General features: G+C 32.4%; 1 protein-coding gene across 1 annotated transcript in view; it reads left to right on the top strand.

The window, feature by feature from the left end:
* Window positions 1–8,490, top strand: part of LOC124354806 (chondroitin sulfate proteoglycan 4) — a 74,095-nt gene extending 65,605 nt beyond the window's left edge. The window contains exons 25-26 of the mRNA XM_046805530.1: window positions 1,955–2,170; window positions 4,367–8,490. Coding sequence (XP_046661486.1) covers window positions 1,955–2,170; window positions 4,367–6,250 — 2,100 coding nt within the window. The 3' untranslated portion in view covers window positions 6,251–8,490. The remainder of the gene's footprint in view (window positions 1–1,954; window positions 2,171–4,366) is intronic.
* The last annotated feature ends 8,341 nt before the right edge of the window (window positions 8,491–16,831 follow it).

The raw sequence follows: 16,831 nt of genomic DNA, 5'->3' as shown, positions 1-16,831 counted from the left end.
GTGTACAAGTATCAGCTATCTCCACATAATTTTTTTCTTATATTTCAAGAGTATAATAGCCTTGTATTATTACATTTATATAAGTATAAGTTCTTTTATCTACCAGTAGTTTATTTTTAATAATATTTTAATAAGAACATACAATGTAAGTTTTATTTACTATTGTGCTCAAGGTTTGTAATTTAATCATTTTCATTTGATATATTATTTGAAAAAATCAATTTCATTTTTATATAATTACAATACAACTTAACACCTTGATATAATTTAAACATATCAATAACCTGCAATACTAAAAATAATTATATTAATTCTTTTGTTGTGAAATTAGTGTTTTGTATTTAGTCTAGTAATAAATAATTTATCAATATAATAATAATACATAATATTTTGTTTCATTGCTCTAGGCAGTTGTTTGTTTTGTAAACTCTTGATATTACAAAAAAATTCATTATAAATAAAGATAAAAAATTTGTCCCTTTGGGGATTGCTTATGGGGTTTATCTACATATGCCTGCAATCATCTCATGCATGATAGTGTGGGATTTAAAATACCTCCATGTGTACAAAGTTACATTCATCTTTAAGTCCTGACTAGAATTTGTCATATTGCTTTGGTCAAAAATTCACACATTTCTTTGTAGTCCAATATTGTGTCCAGTTATATAGCAGATTTATTGTAAAATTAAATTTTAACTGACTAACTAATCTCTGACCGCAATGATAGTGAGCCATGCACTAAGCAAGGAAAAGTCAGGAAGTGAAGCGAGACAAAACTGAACTGTGTGCCTGTCCACTCTCCATTAATCTCCATTTCCATGGATGCAATGTCCTCACTCAACCAGTGCTGTACTTCATGGTCAGAATCTTGTAGATGCACTTCAATTTGTGGGTTTCCCTGGCCATTCAGCCTGTCATTGGATCTTGAAAGATCTAACCATAGTTGCAATTTCTGTAAACTATGCGAACTGTGAGATCATTCTCTATTTTCTATTCTACTACTCTAAATTATCAACCGCTTTATTTCAATGTAAATTTCGGTATCAATTTACAATAACGTGACCATGGAAAGGTATGTTCATTTTTTTTCCCTGAAAACAATAGTGAAGAAAAAATTCGTCGGCAACGAAAATCAAAGGAGTTACAATTTTTTGAAATCCTCTGAAAACTCTGTTTTTGACAGTACCTCTGGCAACACTATCCATATTTGACAGTTTGGTATTACTCCGCGGCTCTCTCAAATAAAGAAGGGACGCCATTTTGAACTATTTTGTTCCTCCGTGTCTATTCTTAACCTCCTAGTTCAGTAGTGGTAATGGCACACCTTTGTGTTGGATGTTCATTAAGGTAAGTGATAAGTTACTGAAATGATGCTGACTAGTACGTTAATCCTGTCAACGATGCCTGCCTGCTGCGCACTGCTTGCTCTTTTAGAAAAAAAATTAACTCGAGCTTGCAAAAGTCGAATCCCAGATCACGTGATGCCCCTGCTCCTTAACGCAATAATGCCCGAAAGGCATCAATATAATACAATAATCTTAATTGTATTTAATATTGTAACCAAATTAAAAATATTATTCAAGCACGATTTTCATTATTTAAATTAATTATGTGTTTAGTGATAATAATTCAATTCATGCTTGAAAATTTATATTTATAACAATAATTAATCACCCCACTTTAATATTCCTATTAAGCATTAATATTTGTTTGTGTATTGACTTCTTAGTCAACTTGCTTTGTGTATTACTTGCACATTCAAATTAAAACTTTGTTATAATGGTCGGTGAAGTTTATTAAATCATTGTTTTTGTCAGATGTTATCGTACCTGTTTGTTTTAGAGAGGGATGGAGTGATAATGTATATGGGAACTCTTATTTCTTAAAATAAGTATACTATCACAAGGCCTTGCAATTCTCGTATGATTGTGAATAATACAAGTGTGGTTGATAGGTGGCATACCGAGTGGTGGGACAACCCAGTCTAGGACAGCTAGTGTTAGAGCCAAACTCTACCCCTGTCCTCAACTTTACTCAGGGTGATATTAGTGCCCTCAGGCTCTCCTACCAGCACACAACACCCCAGAGTCATGTCTTCACTGACTACGCCACTAATGATACTTTCACCTTTGACGTCATTGCTCCGTTCTCAATTCCTCTCACACACCAGGTAAGTAATACACACACTTAAAAGTTAACTATAAAATAAATTTTAAATCTGTTACTAAAAACTATATGTCACATATAGTTTTAGGTAATATCAGGACTGTGCAGAAAGTAAGAGACGTTGTGACATTGTATGGCAATGGGCAGGATTAGTGCTGCCATCTTGGCATCAGAGTGTTCCAGCTGTGGTAGATTGTACATTGTGCCTCTCGTACGTTGTATACAGTGGATGTTAAAATGAGCACTGCCAGTTGTACAGTGCGATCTGTGATAAGGTGTTTATTGTTGAGAAATGACAAACCGATTAGAATTTATCGCCAAATTTGTGATGTGTACAGTCAAGGAATAATAAGTGAAAGCCGAGTCAGGGATTAAGAGTACGCTATGGGCAAAATTTTATTTTATAAACTTGTGTTATATGTCCATAATGCAGAATTGGGGTCCATACTGGATTTTATGTGTTCCTTACGCTGGTAGAGGACGTTTTGTTCCATCAGTCACTGGTGAAACCCTAGCTCCTCACCACGACCACCACTGTGTCACTGCCAATGTTTACTATATTATGACATCACTTCACTATCTTCAGAAGAGTAGACTATGGGTCCATACCAGATTTACAGTATTCCTTCATTGGTAAAGGACGTTTTGTTCTATGAGTTACCAGTGGACCTTATAGCTCCATGCCCACAACCCCACTGTGCCATTGCCATTGTTTACAGTTTTTTGTTTTAGTTTTCACAAATTTACAGTGTCTTCCATCTCCCGTTTGCACAGTCCATAAATTTTCATGGTAAATAATGGTAAAACACTCATCCATGCAAAGGCCCAGTTTGTCGAAAAAAATATCGAAGTAATACATAGTTTTTGATTTTTTTCAACTCCTTGAAGCATATTCGGGAGTTTTTTTGTTGCCTCAGATGATTGGTGTTGTCTTGTTCCAAAGATATAAAAATGACATGCATTTCTTCACGTTTTCTCTTCAGTGAAGGTGATTCTACAGGTTCCTTTGTTGGTATCGGGAAAAATGGATTTATGACTTCAAGTCGAAAGTCACCCAATGTAATTTGCTGTCATGTTTTAATTCTTTAGGTCACAATCACAGTACCCCTCAAATGTTCTATTTAACCTCAAGCACATATCCAATAAATTTCAATCGGTTTATGACCTTTCACCAATAAAAATCTTATCACATATTACACTTTACAACTGGCATTGCTCATTTTAACACTATGTACTATTTAACTAAGTAGTGTACTATGTTATTGTATAGTTTTTTTGATTCCAACATTAATAACTATTAATTACAGTGGACATAAAATTTTAAAACTACAGTTTGTGATTTAAAATTACAAACAGATCAGTCAAATTATTGTATTATGTGCAGGATTTGTGGTTTCATCTAAAACATAATTCACACTCAAGGTACATAATTTTTGATGCCATCATTAGTTGTAATTATCAACCGCCGTGCGCCATATGCATGGACCCGTACTTCTCTTGTGCCAGACGTCACAGATTGTCTATCTCATATCTTCTTGCCTTGTGCTGTCGACTGCTCGCCCTGCTGTAGAGGACAATGATGGCGGATCGTCAGCAGAGGGGAAGGGACAAGGTTGGATTCTCCTTGCGTGGTTATTCTCCTCTAACCATTCTCTCCCTACCAGAGCTTCTTCATGGCCAGTTTTTCATGGAAGATGTAATGCACTCGTTTAGTTGAGATGCCTCCATTATTAGGTATCACACAAACTTTTAATCTTCATCTTCCATTACCATATCATGCACCTTATCGATGATTTCCTATGTGGTGATTTGAATGAGCCGACCAAAGCGTGCTTCATCTTCCAAGGGGTCTACAAGTGAACACGCACCAGTGAATTTGTTAAGAGAATCAATTCCTAGAACTTCATATTTTAAACTAGCTCTAATGACTGAATTGTGGGGCATTAAACTAATATAAACAAAATTAAAGTAAAGTAATAAAGGTGAACTTAACTGTCATTATAGACATTTTCTCGCCAACATAAAACTCTTCACACATTAAATTTAGCCAAATCAATACATTATGAATATTAAACAAATATAGCATAGCAGTATAAGTGCACAGACTTATCCCATTTCAAAAATTGTGACAAAATTATAATGATATTTTACAGTGGAATTATTTAAAACCACTTTGTTAAAATGTAAATTTTATTTACAGGAGTTCCGCGTAGATATCTCAGTATGGTCTGGAGGCTTGGATGAGTTCTTGGATACTTCCTACTCATTGACAGTGGATGAAGGTGGACACACAGGCATCCATATAAACACTTCGCTTATGATGAACTTCCTATACAAACACGTTGGCTCCCCCACCATCACGGGGAAACTGTGGGAGCCACCGGCCCATGGGGAGGTCTGTTACCATGGAAACTGCAGTGACAATCGTACCACCTTCTCAGACTGGGAGCTGAACAATGGGTGGGCAGAGTACCACCATGACCACTCCGACACACTGCACGATATCATCACACTCTCATTATATCTGGAGCCTGGAGACGTACTGCTGTGTAACATAACTGTTCCAGTTCATGTGCGTCCTGTCAATGACCAGCCATTCCGCCTTGTGACGCAAGCTCCCCACGTCAAGTGTGTTCAAGGACAAAGGCGAACCATCACTAAACTTGATTTGTTGACAGAAGACGATGATACACCGCCTTCAGAAATAATTTACGAAATTGTCAGTGGTCCAAATCATGGAATGCTTTCTGTAAATGGGAATACCACACTTGGAAGATTCACACAGGCGGATATTGATTCAGGGAAGGTCCTTTTTGAGCATTCTGGCCCATTGCAGCCTGCCTCATTCTACTTCCGTGTATGGGATGGACAGTTCAATCCTGCTTATACAGTGTTCAACATTGCGATAATCCCTATTACTTTGAATGTCACCGTTGTGATGCCTATACTCTTGCAGCAAGGATCCAGTGTGGCTGTTATCACCAGTAATGTCTTCCAGGTGAACACCAATGGGAGAGAAGACAGTATTGTTTACAACGTGACAAGATCTCCACTCCACGGTGTCGTGTATGTAGATGATATTGCCACGTCTTCGTTCCGTCAGAGTGATCTAAACAGTCGTCGGGTGATGTATATGCAGACTGACATGACGACCCATAGTGATACATTGGAGTTGTCCGCCACATTTATGCTTGAAGACTCCCCAAATGTGACCGGACTCAGTGTTAATGTCAGTGTTGAACCTCTTATTAAAATCGGGAAGTTCTTGCCATTTGCAGGAACCAAAACAAAACTGACAACAGAAGCACTGGATGCAAGTCCTCTTGCTAAACTGACGAATTCTGATCCTATTTTTAAAGTTCTGAAAAAGCCTAGGTTTGGAAAGTTAAAGAAAATTATAAGAAGCTCTGGTGAAAAACGAACAGTAAAAGAAAAAGAAATTAGTAGGTTTACTCATGAAGAAATTCGAAGTGGTGTTATTTATTACGTCTCTCGTAGAATCCACGATACTCAAACGGACAGTATTCCTTTTCTTTTGGCTGCATCAATCTTTCAACCTGCAATGGGAGAAATGAAATTTGATGTAATTGGAGAATCTGGATACCCCACAACAACATTTACTCCTCCCAAACCTCCCAGACTACCTGGGCCTAAGCCCCCAATCGGACACGAGGGTGTGCAGATAGCTAGCCCCAACATGAGCGATGACTACCTGCTCGTAGTGAGCATGGTGGTCGGAACAATCGTCCTAGCGATCATAGTGGTGATGCTTGTGCGGTGCGGGTCTAAGCGTGCCGAGAGTATCCATAGTGCCAAGAGCGATCTGAACGCTCCCCTGCCTTTGCCTCAACCCCCGGATGAGCTGATGCCCCATCCCCCACTCACGCCTGGATCCCTCCCCCAGTGTAAAGTGATTCCTCTCGGCCCCACAGTGGACTCTGTAACCGGCTCTGAGACAGAGCTGAACCTGAGGTACCCTTATGGCGCAGCTGACGAGGACTGGAGCAGCTATGAAGCCTCCGAGATGGGTTACCCCCAGCGAGCCAACAATCCCATGCTCAGGCGCAACCAGTACTGGGTCTGATAGTGCCCATGACAACGCGCAGCGCGTTGTCAGCACAGACTTTAACAAATGCTCACTATTAATGACACAGTTTTAGTTGATTGAGTTGTGAAGTAGTCAACTTGATTCGGCAGCATAGGCAAATGGAATTACAAAATATGGAGATGGCTAGAGGTAGAAATCTTTAATAAATAATTTTTATTTTATCATAGAGAAACACCTTTATCTTTCAATTTTTTCCTTTAATTCTAATGTATATGTTGACCATATCTTTTCTTTCATTACAAAAAGTCATTTGTTTCAATAGAAATCCTATAAATGCAACAATAACTTTTTTTTCTTTTTTCACTCTACCCATCTCCCAAAATACAAAAATGATAATACAACTTGAATCTATGAACCTTCCAGATACATTATGTTATGTGGGTTGTCTTATAGACTAAGAGTGTTTCACAGTATTAGTTTGTTATATCATGTGCAGAGTTTATTTATTCAATATTTATATCCAGTCAGCCATTGTAGAGTATGAGTATTTGTTACAAAGAGGTTTTTATTTATAAAAATATTGATGACATAATTTATTCATGATTGTGATTTAAACAGTTTTTACATTTTGTAATATGATTAAATTCTAAGTTTGAAATGTTTATGAATGTTAAGTAATATACAGGGTGGAGAATAATTTTTATTCCCTAAAATTTTAAATAATGAAAATAAAATAAAAATCTGTAGGAAATGTTAATTACTCTATGTGAAGTTTGTATAATGTTTTAAAATAACAACACTTATGTATGTAGTAACTCATAAAATATGTAAAATAGGAAATCCAAATGTATGTTAAAAAACTCTTTACAATTCAAACGATATTCATAATATGCACACATCTTGTACAATAAAAACAAGTGTACACCTCTGCTTGGTAAACAAAACTTTAGAATGAAATAAAATAAAAATAACATGGAAAACACTTACATATTTATCAAAAGTTACAAATATAAAACATATACCAAAGTTTTTATATTTTGTCAACAGATATATAGAAAAGTATTGTGTTTATATAACTTTAAAGAGGAATCCAACGCCATTCACTCCAAAATGCTGGTGATGCTTATGGTACCATTAGCGAAATATATTACAATAAATTAAACAAATAAAAGCAATGTAAACTTATGGTTCAATACTGTAGTGGTATTGATCAAAAACTTCCTCTAATAAAAATTAAAATGAGAGTATTGTTTATTAGCTATAATGAACATTTGGGAGGGAAAGGCGTTTAAAACTGTAAAGAAAGTAGAAAATGCACTTACAGGTACATTTTATCATTTCTAAATATGTAAAAATAGTACTTGATAGTATTAAATAAAAAATTTAGTTTTGCCTACCAAGGAAACAATTTAGTTTTGTGCAAAAATTCACTAAAATGTGAAAAACTTCACATTTATTCAAAAAGTCAGTGACTTTTTGAATCAAACAATTTTTCGGCAAATATACATTTTATTTTTTAATATAATTACCTTTTTGCTTGATACATTTAGCCCAGCATTTTTTGAATTTTTTAATTCCCTCCAAATAATAGGTTTTCTCAAGGCTTTCAAAATAGGCGTTTGTTTCAGTAATAACATATTCATCTCAAATCTCCCACCACCCAACCATTTCTTTAGGTTTGGCAACATGAAAGAGTCGCAGGGAGCTAAATCTGGAGAATATGCTGGATGGGGTAGCAGTTCGAACCCCAATTTATGAATTTTTGCCATCGTGACTAGACAAGTGTGCACACATGCAATGTCTTGATGGAACAGCACTTTTTTCTTCACCAAATGAGCCCAATTTTGCTTCAAATCAACGTTGAATATGTCTAAAAGCTCTGTATAGTATTCACTGGTGATTGTTTTACTCTTCTCAGGGTAATTGATGAGAATGATACTCCATGGATACCAAAAAACTGTGGCAATGACCTTGTTTTGGCTGTCAGACTTACCTTGACCTTCTTTGGTTCATGTTCACCCCGAGCAACCTATTGTTTCGATTGTTCCTTGGTCTCTGGCGTGTTGTGATGGATCTATGTTTCAACCACAGTTACAATTTGTGTAAAATGTTATGTACCCGTTCAGTTGAGATACCAACTCACGCACTTTCATTCTCCGATCGTCCAATATCATTCCATGCGTTTCGAGATCTACAATCTAATCTCTTCCTCAGGTAAATAACTAACTTAACACATAATTAAACCTAAATATAACCTAAATTATGTGTTAGGTTAGTTATTTACCTGAAGAAGAGATCAGATGCAGATCTCGAAACGTAATGTTACTGATTTTTTGTATCACTGAACAATGGCAAATGTCCAAAAAAATCCTGTTTCCTTCACAATCCTTCCATTGTCAAAAACAAACTTCAAACAAAGAATAATTCCATGGATTTCATGGATTTGACGATTTCCGGCGTCATCACTTCCTTTGGGCTACCTAAACGTTTGGCATTGCTAGTGCTGGTACGACCACAATGGAACTCTGTAAACCGCTTCATAACCATTGAAATTGAAGGTGCCAAGTCCCTGTAGTATTTTTACGTAAAATGTAATGCTTAATCAGCAAATGAAATTCACTTGTTCCCATTTTCGTGAAAATTCACGAGGTTGTCTGCTTTGAACGGCTATCAAAACACCAACTGCACAACACAGCTTGCTCAAAATTAGAAAGTTGTCAACTTATAGATTACAGTTGACTGCAGCACTGTTGCATTTAAAATTACTGTGCGGAAAATTCAAAAAGTCACTGACTTATATCAAACCTCCCTTGCACATCCTGGTTATAAATAATAATAGAATTAAATTTATTACCACAGATGAATAATGAAATCAAAGTACTGTTGTGAATGTAATAACAATGTTAAGGTGTATAGTTGGTTGTTTAGAAAAGTAAAAAATCATTATAAGAGGTTTAAATTCAAGAATAATATTAATAATAGCCTGATTAAATTAAAATGTATAGAAATAAAGTAATATGACGTATTGTTAAAAAAAGATTGTTATTAAAATTGTTTGTATTATAAATTTTATGAAAAATGTCAAATATCTAATGCTAAACTTGTTCATTCTAATCATGTTCATTATTCTCTTTTGTTAAGTTTCATGTTATTCTTATTAGTTCAAATATTCCTTGTATAACTGTTAAATATGTTAATGTGCACAAAAAATATGCATAAAAAGATATTTAAATTCTCATACTCTAAAAAGGCAAGTCCATTAATTTTCTTAATGTTATTCAAAAATGTAAACAATTATGAGATAATAGTTATTGTTGTTAATTATAATTTTATATTGGTTTCCTACTGTACAAATAATTATTGTCTGTTGCATAAAATATTGAGTGAATATCCACATGGCTCATGATTGGTAAGTTATGGCATCATTGACTTGTTCTGCTTTAAAAATATTAAATAATTTGTATAAATTGTGTATATAATTTAAATTATAATTAGCAAAACATTTAAAGGTTTGACAATAAAAGTAACAAAGTTTATATTATTGAATATTCATTAAATTTAAATAATACTTAAACTGATAATTTCAAACTTCTTGGATCTTAAAACCAAATATAGTTACCCAAAGTAAAGGTGTGTGTAATTATCTTATGGAAAAGGTCAAAATTGGAAAATTTTCAATTAAGTTTGTAGAACAAACCAATCTTTAGTCAAATATTCACCAATATTTTTGTAAACACATCAGAAAGTGAAGAACATTCAGGTTTGTTTTGGAGGCTTTTATTGTTATTGCTGTTGTCTAAGTAATGAATGAAAGCAGTTCATAGCAGTTGTAATTGTTACTTTATGATTGATGTATTTTATGAAAGGAATAAATTACTCATAGTTTCAATTAATTCAGTGATATATTTGATTGAACAACTGTTTAATCTGAGTTCCCTTTAACATTTTATATAGCTCATTATTACATTTTTATTGGATGATTGAAAGATTTGACCACACCACCAATACCACAGACCCAGTGGACTTCAATACTTTATTTGCTGACCAGTTGCGGTTAGTGCTGATTCATTTATTTTACTTCAAAATATTTTCAACATTGTTTTTGAAGTATGTGAGTGAATATTAAATAGAAAATTACATGTAACAATGTACAATTACTTTTAACACAAAAATGATTCAAAAATTATCTTACAGACTTCAAAGTAATATGTAAAGTACAAATGAAATAAAACAATATTTATGTTCCCGGAAAGAGTACAACATAAATTAAAATAAACTCTAAATCTTTCACGAATTTTGTTAGCATACAGTTAAATCAAAATGATAACTAAAATAGGAACAAAGTTATTTAAAAATTAACTTATCTAGTTAATGTAGTGTATGTGTATAAGGATTATAGGAAAAAACCTTGCATGGGCAGATTGTCTGTGCGTAGGCTTGAGTTGTGTTCTGTCTTGCAAGAGCCTTTTACGAAGTTGTAGAACTTAATGAGTCATCCATAAATTAATGACATTCAGACCTAATGTGGTATGCAGTTCTCATGCCACTTGATTTATTGATGTATACACTGATTAATATTAATGTTCATAGCTTAGCTTCAGTTGTATACATGTTGTGATTGAATAGGAGAAAGATGATATTAGGAACATATAATTCAACCATATTTCAACTATGTCACTTGTACGATTTAAAACTCATTTCAAACAAATAAGAACTCCTGATTGTTTGAAAATCCCACCAATGACTCATAACCTGAAAATTTTGCAGTTAAGAGATTGGTTAATAGAGATTGTTTTATGTTATGTGTACATTGCAAAATTTTCAAACTGAAACCTCATCAAACACCACACGTATTAGTGGTCTGTCTGTTTATTTTGATTGGATGAGTAATATTAATTCTTGTATTAAATTTATTACTGGTGGATATTGATTTGGAAGCATAACAGGATGACATGAGCGAATATTAGCACAAAGGCTAACCATGCTCTCAAAAATCTTAACTCGTATATATGCAAAAGATAATTGTTTTTCTTATTTTGTGATGGTACTTCTGAGTTGGTCCACTAGAGTGTGTGTGGGAAGTATGTTTCAGTAGTTTAGAGATGTGTTAACATACCATGTGACTCTCTGTGGTTATTTATCGAGGCTAGAGCGGTTTTTGCGTCACAAGCGGCAGTTTGATAGTACTATTCAACGCTGTAACCTTGTATATGCGTACGTCAACATAATACCAAGTACAGTTATAATACAGTACTACACCAATATTTAAAATATCTGTGAGCAAATAAAACAAATATTAAATGCAGTTTCTTTTCATTTTGTTACATTAATAAAGAACTTTACATAAGTGTTTAGAATATATATATATATATATATATATATATATATATATATATATATATATATATATTATAATCAGTGCTAATCCAATGTTGTGCAGCAACTTTATAGCTCTTTAAGAGTTAATTATTCAATAGAGAAAGTCATATCATTTTCTTGTACTAATACAAGGTATTGAATTAAAACTTAAAAATCACACTCAAGTATTTAATGAATAACAATATAAGTTTTTAAATGAGTAACTAGTAATGAACTATTTTAGAGATACTAAATAACAAATATTGTTAAAACATAGCCAAGTATAAGTACCGGCATAATGATGAATGACTTTTAGATTTAGAGTAGTATCTGTTGTTTGAACATGTGTACACAATTCAGTCTATGATGTGTCAAAACCAGCTAACAAGAAGTAAACTCAAGAGTTTAAGTATTCAGATAAATAATGACAGCTGTTAATTCAAGTAGCTTACTCGGATGTTCTTCACTATCTGGAAAACCGGCAGTTGTTCTCTATATCCGCCCAATCTACTTGGTCCACCCACTCAAACTTTTGTATTTTTTCTAATCTTTGTACAAACTACAACATTCGATCTTTTAATCTTGGTAGTGTTTAACTTTATCTCTCAGTATAAAATAAGTTTACGATGTGCCAATTTGGAAAGTAGGTTGTTTGTTGATAGATTTATTAAGGAGTGAAATGTGTTGTGTCTTATATCTTGTAAACTAACATTTACTGTATATATTGGTTTGTAGGATTCTCATATATTTCAGTTACATCTCACAGTGAAGAAAATATGATTTTTTATATTTGAATTAATCTCTATTTTAGTACTTCAAACCATCCCTCTTAAAAAAATAAATTTTCACCACAACAATCTTTGTGAACAATTTCTCTCTGTGAAATAAAGAAAACATTCCTGCAGGTGTTTTTGTTTTAACAAGCATCTGCTGTCTGTAAAGTGTTTAATAAAAATTCCTGTCAATGGTTTTGTTTATTTTTTGGAAACTCTCACTTTATGTTAGAACTGTAACCACAAGAAGGTAACACAATGAAAACTAATAAGACTTTAATCTTGCAAAAGTTGCATAACCATATTTATATGTTAAACACATGTTATATGTTACTCATATGAAAACATTACAACATATGTACAATATAATATATACATATAAAATACAACATATATTGTTGTTTTCAATATATGTTACTAACACAATTAGGTCATCTATTCACCATTTATATTAGTTTGAAATATTGCTGTGAAGCTTTTGGCCTTGAAATTTAAGTATCACAAAAAACCTAAATTGATTGTTAACAATCTTTGAAAACACTGAGCTTTCTGTGGTTTGAGAAAAGGAGATTTTGTGGAGGTGGATGTATGTTTTCAGTGTATGCATGATGTTTATACAATCTTGACCGGAATAAGGGTTTATTTGTCTTTGTTGTGTTATTTCCTTCAGTAAGATTCTACAAAAAGTGTGTGAAAAATGCAGCTTAAGTATGTCTAGCTTGTTTTCAAATTTCAAATATTTATTTTTTACTTTCATGAACATTAACTCAATGTGACTGCTTTGAAAAAGTATGCATCTATTGAATTTGTACTAATGAAAATTACATTTATAAAGGTCCTAAGTAAGACAAAATTGTAAAATCGATTATATGCTAGATAAGTTTTACATGTATTGTGTTGTTTTAGGAGGATGTAATGTTATTACAGTAATTCCAACAATAAATTGAAATTATTAGCAATAGTTAGGAAATGAAAATCTTTCAAATTTATGAAAGTACTTAAAATTATCATATTATTTGAATATTATTAGCTCTAGCAAACAATAATGGACAAAAATGGTATTTTAGTAATTCCATCTCCCAATAAGTAGAAAGGAATAACTATAGGATTTTAACAATACATTTATAGTTATTAACAAGCTACATACTGTATACTAGGAAAATAATACTCGGAGAGGAGTACTTAATTATTGTTGAGTCAGAGTCCAACACTCACTTTCATTTCAAGGAATTACCTTTCAAATGTTAAATGAATTTACTATAATTTGCATGTAAATATACTATCACAAAATTTGCCATGTATTTTTAATTCAAACTAAATCAATTTAAAATTATTTCAAAGAAAATTTACATAGTTTTATTAATTTATCAATTTAAAATCTATCTAAGGTAATGAAAGTTTAAAATAAATTAAATTAAAGAATAGAGTTTAAAGTATTGGTCATTATTATTTGTCTTAAGTATTTCAAACATGTATAAATATTTATTAGAATTCATTGAATTTCTGTAAACTTTCAATCTTTAAGAAATTGTAAAACCATTACCATGGACTTGTTAAATTACCATGTCTCAAACTGATTAATTGATCAATTCATAATATATGTATTATTTTAAACACAAGAGTATTATTGTTTTAATGTATACTTTAGTTTTGTAAGTTGCATTTTGTAAGTTAAAGTTTATTTTTATTTGTATTTTTAGTCAGTATATGTTTGTTAATTTTTATATTCAACGTGTTCAATTTTTTGAACAAATTATGAGAAAAATGAATTGAGAGTCTAGTAAAAGGAACCGTTACCTCAGTTATATGTTAATAGTCAGTACAGTATTATTTTTTGTATTTAACAGAGTGTGTTGTGTCCTGCAATAGCTCAAGAGAAGAAGACTATTGTAACACTGAAATTGATATTTTTTCACTAGTTTTGTGAAAACTACAATATGCTTTACAATAACGAAATAAGGTTAGAATAGGTGATATTGTTAATTTTAGCAGAATAGTGTTTTATATTGTCTGACAGTAGGGTGTGAATAAATGAATTAACACAATATGGAAGCCCCAATCAGGGACTTACCCATGTTGGACTACTTGTTCTAAATGTGAATTTATTCCATTCTCCTTGTTTTAATAACTAGCCACTGAACTTGTTAAACATGAATAATTGAGAAAGAGAGACTGATGGTCGCAAGTATTGCACATCGTGTGGAGATAATCTAAACTTACAGCCTTGTTGTTTGGTTTACACATACAGGTGGTGAACTTAAAGATATGTTAATTCATTATATGAATTAGTTACATTTTTGGGCTTAATATAAATTAAAAAAACTTCTTGGAAAAGTATTGTTGATGGGAAACATGAAGCTTATGGTCAGTTAAAGAGTTAGAGTTTACATAATGAAGACTTTATACAGATATAACTTTTACTGTTTGAAATGTGTAAAAAATAAAACAGAATCTTCTTGAAGACCTAAGTTCAAAACTCATCTAAAATTTCACTTTTTACAGTTTCTAGTAATATTCATAGAAAGATGGAACACATATTGATGTTTACAAAACCAACTATTTTGAACCTAGTGTAATAGGAAATGAACAAACAACATCGTAGAAAGCTTGAATGTAAAATTTTCTGACAACAGTACAATTTTTACAAACTTATTTTTTGAATGCAATTTAGAATGTAATGCATTAAGGAATCTTGGTAGAAATAGCATTTTGTAATGATTAAAAAATGTTTTCACAGACGTTAGGTAGAACTTAGTACCACATGTCTGGCACAGTTTATCATTGGTAGTATTTAAAAATGTCTTTAAAAATAATAAAAAAGCGGCAACCTATAAATTGAGCAAAAATCTATGTTTTAGATTTTAATTTTAAACAAAACATTATTGAAAATGTTCATACTGCCGAATACACATACAAGAGTTATTTAATAAGTAACAAGACAAATTTAAGATAAAAACTGTGTATATAATCAATACTTTTGGCTTCCTTTTAACGTAGTTCTCAGTAACATTTTTACACTTATAATATTGTTATAATTAATTATTGTTTTTGATTGCTGTTCGATCTCAAAGCCACTTTACTTTATTTTTATTTCTTTATTGAATTCAAAATGTTTTCCATGTAGTTAAGGGGTCCAAAAGAATGGAAGTCCGATGGAGCAGAGTTAGGACAGTTAAGGGATGTGTGGAAGGACTCCTACCCTAGTTTTTGAAGAGAATATTGTGTTAACTGTGGTATGAGTGGGTGTGTGTTGTTATGAAAAAAATTACACTTAATCAAGAGTCGACAGTAAAGAGACCCATAAATAATCTATAAATCCTATAGATCCCCCCTATAAATCCTAAACTAATACTGTAAGCATGACTTATCTGTAGACAGCATTAATTTTTTGTAATGGTAAACCTGCATGCTTCCCGTGAATGCTTTACCACATAGACTCTGGCTCCAAACAGGGTATTCATTGCATTTAGAATAATCTATTGAAAAAGTCTTTTGCTATAAAACATTGTTCTTTAATTTATCAACTGGTTCGAAGCCATGTTTGTGGGTGTTCTTAAGTAGTTTTGGAACGCAACTTAAACCACAGTTCCCTTTTTTAATTGTTACAATGCCTTAAACAATGATTTGCTTACATTCAATCATTCTTTTATGGATTTCAATACCTTTGGCAACCTAAAAATATAATCACTGTATTATTTCTTTAAGGTGCAATGCTCGAGCGGATTCGTTATTGTTGACTAAAAATATTGTTAAGTAGATGTGAAGAAGTGTGGGTGCGAAACAAAAATGTTTGCTGGAAATCCTAAATCAAGTCACATAAGAGAAATGTGTTCAATTAGACAGTAAGGACTATGTAACATGTTAAAATGAGTTATGATGGATGGTGTTTAAAAATGTATATATTCAATCTTTTTCTCATTATCATTTTTGTTATCCATAAGACCAATCTAAAATTGTTTGCTAACACTCAGCCGAATCCTTGAAGTGACATGCGCCATCATTGAACTTGATGTTGCTTGTATAGAAATAAAGCTTCATGCAAATTTAATAATTTTTATAGGTGAGTTCGTTCTCAAGATATTATGTAGACAGGTACACACACTAATAAACATTATTAGCCCCTAAAGTGGTAGGCTTTGCTAATAAGTATCACTACACACAATGAAAATACCATGCTCCTATTTATATCACTACAAGGTTTCATGGAACAAATCTCTGGGAAGTGATGATGATGTTTCAATGATGCAACTCCACTATAACGTGGGCCAGCAGAATTCAGTATGCTGTTAACTGTACTTTTGTGATACTAAGCAAATTTCAACATAAATTATCAACATCGCTCCCAACTCATTTTAATTTTTCTCCTAGAGATTTTTGCATTTATGTTATGCTTTTTTGTTTTATTGCGTATACTATTAAAAGATTTCCAGAGCAGTTTTGTCCACTAAAGCAATACCAAGAGCCAAACAGATTTTAATAGTTTTTT

This window comes from Homalodisca vitripennis, chromosome 2 (genome assembly GCF_021130785.1).
Source record: "Homalodisca vitripennis isolate AUS2020 chromosome 2, UT_GWSS_2.1, whole genome shotgun sequence".
NCBI classification, from domain to species: domain Eukaryota; kingdom Metazoa; phylum Arthropoda; class Insecta; order Hemiptera; family Cicadellidae; genus Homalodisca; species Homalodisca vitripennis.
Note: the sequence above shows the minus strand (reverse complement) of the source record. Positions and strands in the feature narration are given on the sequence as shown.